Source organism: Spodoptera frugiperda, chromosome 3, assembly GCF_023101765.2.
Source record: "Spodoptera frugiperda isolate SF20-4 chromosome 3, AGI-APGP_CSIRO_Sfru_2.0, whole genome shotgun sequence".
NCBI classification, from domain to species: Eukaryota; Metazoa; Arthropoda; class Insecta; order Lepidoptera; family Noctuidae; genus Spodoptera; species Spodoptera frugiperda.
Genome location: NC_064214.1, coordinates 8,947,055 through 8,953,543, shown reverse-complemented (window position 1 = coordinate 8,953,543; position 6,489 = coordinate 8,947,055). Strand labels below are relative to the sequence as shown.

General features: G+C 38.0%; 1 protein-coding gene across 1 annotated transcript; it reads right to left on the bottom strand.

Moving 5' to 3' along the window:
- Nucleotides 1-576: 576 nt before the first annotated feature.
- Nucleotides 577-2,401, bottom strand: LOC118270499 (probable RNA-directed DNA polymerase from transposon BS). The gene is made up of 2 exons (XM_050707581.1): nucleotides 1,301-2,401; nucleotides 577-720 (listed from the first exon to the last, which is right to left on the bottom strand). The coding sequence occupies exons 1-2, from the start codon at nucleotides 2,399-2,401 to the stop codon at nucleotides 577-579; spliced, it is 1,245 nt and encodes a 414-aa protein (XP_050563538.1).
- Nucleotides 2,402-6,489: the final 4,088 nt, after the last annotated feature.

The window sequence follows — 6,489 nt, the reverse complement described above, 5'->3', positions numbered from 1 at the left end:
GATTTGGGTGGCGAAGTAAATCGGTAATGTATATCGTACATGGGATAAGTGTCACAGAAACTGAACCGAGTTAAAAAGGTGTGTGTTAATGGAAGCCGAATTTTGTCTTTGGTTTCTATTTTTCGTACTGGCTGGTTTCGTTTTAATGAATGGTTCGTTCGATGTTTAGTTTTCTTTTTGTTTGTTTTGAATTTGGAATTTTTTATTTTATTTATTTATTTATTTAAGTTTTATCTTACTAGCTAACAGATGATACATCCAAAACGCTTATAAGATTAACAATTCGGTACATCCTCGTCGTTTTGTTTAATAATATATAATGTCTTATAAGGATTAGCAAAATTAATATTAAAATGTCACAAGAATAATATGTCAATAATATTAGAAAAAATACATCGAAGTCCCTTTTAGTATTAATATCATGTAACTAGTCTTAATTAAAAGAAAAACAAAAATAAACTAATACGCAGTAGCAATATAACTAGGTATCAGCAATAATTATGTTTTATGGTACGGTCTTATTTAAAATTATCTGAAATTCATTACACAAATGTGCTAATCCGTCGGCAAATAAATCTAGTTCATTGTGCTGTGCAAGTATGTTTCCAATGGCGCGGAGTGCGCGGTTGGTGGGCGCTTGGCGCGCTCGCTCGGTACGTGCGCGGGGCGGCTCCAGAAGCCGCGGGCGGCGCCGCGGCGCCACCTGTCCCTGCGAGTTTGCTGACACGTTCACGGGTACCATGATGCGGACACGTTCTAATATTTGGGGACTATCAATCCGATTGTGAATTATGGACAAATATTGTATGACTTCAGACATTGCCCTTCTGAATTTCAGCGTTTCCATGTCCACCATGCCAGACACAAATAAGGAAGGGTATAAGTAAGGATAGTATCCGTACTGTTTTTTATATATCCATCGAGCAAATTTACGTTGTATTTTTTCAATCATTAGAATATACTTTTCTTCGTAGGGATTCCAGATAACAGCAGCATATTCAAGCTTACTGCGCACATAAGCATTGTATAATACTCTCGCAACGCGTACATTATCAAATTGTGATGCAGTCCTCATGACAAACCCTAACATTTTGTACGCTGACTTACAAATTTTGTTGATGTGCGTATGAAAGTCTAATTTGTAATCCATTACTAATCCTAAGTCCCTAATCTCATAAACTCTTTCCAATGAAGCGTCAGATAACTTATAATTGAAAATAATGGGCTGTGATTTTCGCGTGAAAGTTATTATTTTACATTTAAAGGTATTGAACGGAAGATGATTTTCTTGACTCCATACAGACACCGCATCAATATCTTTCTGTAATGTGTCAGCGTCAGCCTCAGTTTCAATACCAAGAGTTAGTTTTAGGTCATCCGCAAATAGGAGACATTCGGAAGTCAAAACAACATCTGGTAAATCGTTGATAAATATAAGGAATAGTAAAGGTCCCAACGTACTACCTTGACTTACTCCTGATCTAGTAAAGTAGTCTCCCGAGTCACAGCTATTCAACCGCACATATTGACGTCGGTTATTTAGGTAACAGGAGAAAAAATTGAGGAGCTTTGGTACGAATCCAATGATCGCCAGCTTTTCCAATAGCAAATCATTATCCACTAGGTCGAAGGCTTTTTTGAAATCGAAGTAAGCCGCATCGACTTGCATACGCTTATCCATTTGTGCGCAGATATAGTCTACATGCGAGACCAAGTTGGTGGTGGTGGAGCGAGCTGTACGAAACCCATGCTGGCTGTTATGTAGCTGGTGACCGATTTGGCAGTTGATGCGATCACTTAAAATTGCTTCAAAGATCTTACCAAAAACGGATAGGACAGCTATAGGTCTGAACGAAGTGACGTCTGCACCTCCGTCTCCTTTAGGAACAGGAGTGACTCGGGATAACTTCCAGCTCTCTGGATATCTTGACTGAGTTAAAGAAAGATTGTATAAGTACAGCAGAGGCCGTCCAATGACCGATATACAGTCCCTGACTAGGAAGACAGGAATGCCATCCGGCCCACCAGCTGATCGTGGTTTGAGGCGTCTCACTGCCTTCTTCAGATCGTTACCATCGACTGTCGTGATGGAAACGGAGGCTACATCCCGATGGATGTATGCATAAGCGGTTTTAATAGCAGTATCCGGATTTAGCACGGGTTTTTCTGCATGGAAAACGGACGCAAAATATTCAGCAAAGGCGTCGGCTGCGGCTTGATCGGTCACTTCAGTGTTTTCATATGTATATGTATTTATGTTCCTTCTATCCTTTTTCCTGTCCTTTACATATTTCCAGAATTGTACTGGGTCGTCAATTATATTTTTTTGTAATACAGTCATATGTTTCCGATATTCCCAGTCTATCAATTTCTTAACTTTCTCTCTATAATATATAAACATTGCTTTATTAAATTCTTTACCCTCTTTTTTGAATTTCTTATGATGGAAATGTTTGTTTTGTATATTTTTTATTATTTCTACGTTGTACCATTTCGGATATGTGTATCGCTGATTGTTTGACAAGCGTTTTCCAGTAGGCACAAACAGACGTATTATTTCATATAGCTTATCATAGAACAACTGAACAGCACAATTAATGTCGTTTATTGTTAACAAGTCAGACCAATCCACTTCAGCCAATGCATTGTATAAACCTTGAAAATCCGCCTTGCGCCATTTCCAATCTGTACTGGTATCCGAGCGAGGTGTCACTTGTTGCGGAGATGATATCCGCGAGGATACCTTAAAGCCCGGATAAGTTATAATTATATCGAGCATCGGATGATACTGATCGATATTTACTAGAGGATCTTCACTGTGAGATACCGCTATCTGATTAGGTTCAAAATTGCCCAGCACAAGATCCAGCATACCGCCGCGATTATTTAGAACTGTGTTATATTGCTTAAGCGAGCAGAATTCACAAAAATAGTCAAAAGTAGTCTTTATATTAGTACTGCACGAGTTTAAATTAAAATCACCTAAGATCAAAACATTTAGATCAGAATAAGTACAAATCACATTTTCTATACATGTCAAAACATTCAAATATTGCTCATCCGTATAATTTGGAGGCAGATATACTACACAACACAAAACTTTTACATTTTTAAATGTCACAATTGCAAATATTAATTCTTTGTCATCAGTCATGCTTACAATGTCCGTAATTATTTTAACAATATAATGATCTCGAATCGCGAGTAAAACTCCTCCCCATCCATGAAACCTAAACAAATGAAATCATCATAAAATCCAGAATGTGATTTTATGATGATTTCATTTGTTTAGGTAGACGTTTTGATTGCTGCAAAGATCTTTTTTTATCGAAGAGATCTGATAGTCCTTTAATGTGTTATGAAACTTTAGAATTTTGATAGAGAGGAATTTCACATGTTTTTTTTTCCCATTAGGGTGTTTTTCCATCAGAAATGTGATATGTAGCTATGCTTCGAAGATGTAAAAGCTAAGCTGTGAAACTATATGACAGTTTCCACTGTCGCTAAGCTGTGTAGCGGTGCGAGAAAGATGTGGTTTGAAGTTGTGATGCCGCAAAATAGCTGCAGGAAACCACCCATAGCACATATCCATCACCACAAAGCATCTTTCTATATAAGAGATATAGCTTAGCTTTTTTAAGGGGTGAAAATCATCCAACTTATCTCGCCTTGGGCGCGGCGAGAGGGAGTGTCAGACTCTTGCTGAATAAAAACCACTCCGTTCCTACTCCTGCATTTCAAACCGGAACCCCGGTAAACCCACTAGGTGGTCCGCAGTTCCGGTGACCAAGGGCCTGAACTTAGGATCGTAATATATCGATCGACTAGCTAAATAAACTTCAAATTATTACTTTTAACTCCTTTAACATCACCTTTGTCCACAGTTAGTCAATAGGTATAACCTTCTATAGTACTCATAGTACCTAAACACGTATGTCTTATAGCCATTCCGATGAATCTGTTATCTCTCAAACCTAACTAACTACACACAAAACAATTTTACATTTGCATTCCTCTAACAAGAGCTATAATTCTTATCTCAAGGTCATAGAGACTATATTTGCATGTGAAATGTGTTTTATAGCTGTATTTGCTTAAGACACGCGTGTTGTTGACTTCAGTCGTAAAGTACGTTAGATGTGTACATTACAAGCGGTAAGTTTGCGAAACGTACTGTATGTAGGTGTGTAGGTTCGATTTATGAGGGTTTGTTACATTTCCTTATTGTCATTGTCACTGTGCTAAGTGCTGGCTTGTTTGGTAGATGAATGGGGTGTCTTTGGTAGGTAAGTGATTGCAAGGCTTTAGTAACACTTCTAGTTTTTTTTTGAGGGGGAAAATCATCCAATTACTTCTCCCGCTTTGTCTGACATTCCCTCTCGCCTCACACACTGACTAAAAAAGCTCACTCCCTCACTGACGAAAAACCACCGTGTTCCTACTACTGCTTTAAGCTGAAGCCCTGGTAAACTTGCTAGGTAGTCCTCTGCTCCGGATCAGGCTGTCTGAGGTACAATTTTTGGATAGGAAAAGAAATTTTATTTCCATATTTGCATGGAAATGACAGGTAAAATTCATTCTCATTGGAAAGCACCATTCATATCTTTTACCTCACTGTTGCATTGAACTAGAGTTCTCATAACCCTCAATTACTAGACCAAAGCTAAACCTATATAAATTCTAAAACAACCTCACAACTCCATTAACATTTTTGCCTAAAAAATAAAATAAAAGCGAAAACATAATTCATTCACAAGTAAGTAAGTACTTATATACAAAACACTTACAAGTTAGCTTTAAGTACATACTTAGCGGTAAGTTAGGCCTAAGTTAGGTAACAAAGAGATTTATTAGGCAGCGGGCCGTAAAAACTAATACACACACATGTGTAACGATAGTCCTTTTCAAGTGTTAAGTTTTATTGCAAGTAAAATTTAGTACCTACGTGTTATTTATTTTGGTCTTACTTTGAAAATATGGCTTAAACTTGAGAGCCGTCTGATGGTAACCTGTCAGATTTATTTATAGATGACAGAAACTTTAAGTTTTGTTGATATTAATAGCTGTATAAAATGATCTGTAATCCCTTATTGCATAGGACTCATAACATAAAACTGGTGAAAAGTGGGTGTTACGTTGTATCATAGTCGAGGCAAATAACTTGTTATTTGAATTTGAACTTTAAATCGGACGTCGTATGATATAATATGTCGTACGATATGAACGTTAATACAAAAAAGTTGACAGCGGGTGGTCAGCGCATGGTCCTCTTAAGTTGTAGTTGAGGCGACCGTGGGATCACCGTCAGTGAGCCACACGCCAGGCAGGCGCAAGCGAAATAACGTCGCCACCAACTGTGACCTTGCACCTCGCTTGCGGCGCGCTGTAAGCAGACCTTCAGCTAGCAGTAGCCACAATTTGAAACAACGCTGTGCCGGAACCGAGCCGGAGCCGAGCTCGTTAAATGTGTTTGACCTTTAGCGCGTTATTATGGTATGGTAACTCGTAAAAACTAGTACTACACATGTGTAACAATATTCCTGTACAAGAAACAACTTATACTGCAACTAAAATTTAGTACTAGTATTTTTGTCTTAGTTCGAAAGTACGGCCTCACAGACAACTGGCGCGGAATATAGCTTGCGTTGTTTTTCACCGTGTGAGTAAGGTTACTGGCCCAAACCCGTCCCTAACAAGGTCGTAAACACACTTGTATATAACTCCACGGGCGTTGCGTGTGTACATGGGCACTGATCACTTACCATCAGACCATACGGCTGCGTCTGCTCCTTCTGTCTTTTTGTTATAAAGAAAAATGAGATCCTCGTAAAATGATAAGATCAAGTTTAAGTTGAATTCGACTAATTGTTATTGTATACTTAGAGTAATTTAATGGTTACTTAGCCCAGTCCTCAGCAATTGTTTTCGGAATAAAATAATTACTAAGGAATTGTTAAAGTAATCATTAAATGTCTCTAAGTACGACAGTTAGTCTGGATTTCAGTATAATTCAAAACGTTTAGGATTTAATCGAGAGAAAATTTTCAAACAATCTCTTTTATTTTACAGACTTTTGTTTTTTGGAAAAAATCATCTAGAAAATCATTCTTCGAGGCGACAGGGAGTGTCAAACTCTTACTGACTAAAAATCCTACCTACTCCTGCCTTTCGAGACGGAGCCCCGGTAAACCCGTTAGGTAGTCTGCAGCCCTATTGGACCCTGTCTGTGGTGGTCTGATGGCTCTTATCTATGTGACCTTGATTAGAAACTCAGAAGCAACACTTGCAAATATCATCTAGCACCAATTTTCCAGCATCAATATGAGAATGGCATGAAAACGATCGTTTATGCAAATTACTGCGCAAACTGCAGTAACTTGGCTTATTATGGATGAAGGGAAATTAAATAAGTTTCTTTGTTAAGTCGATAGTCGGTTTAAGCGCAAATAATTAGTTCTATGCAAACAAAACTTTAATAAGTAAATAATA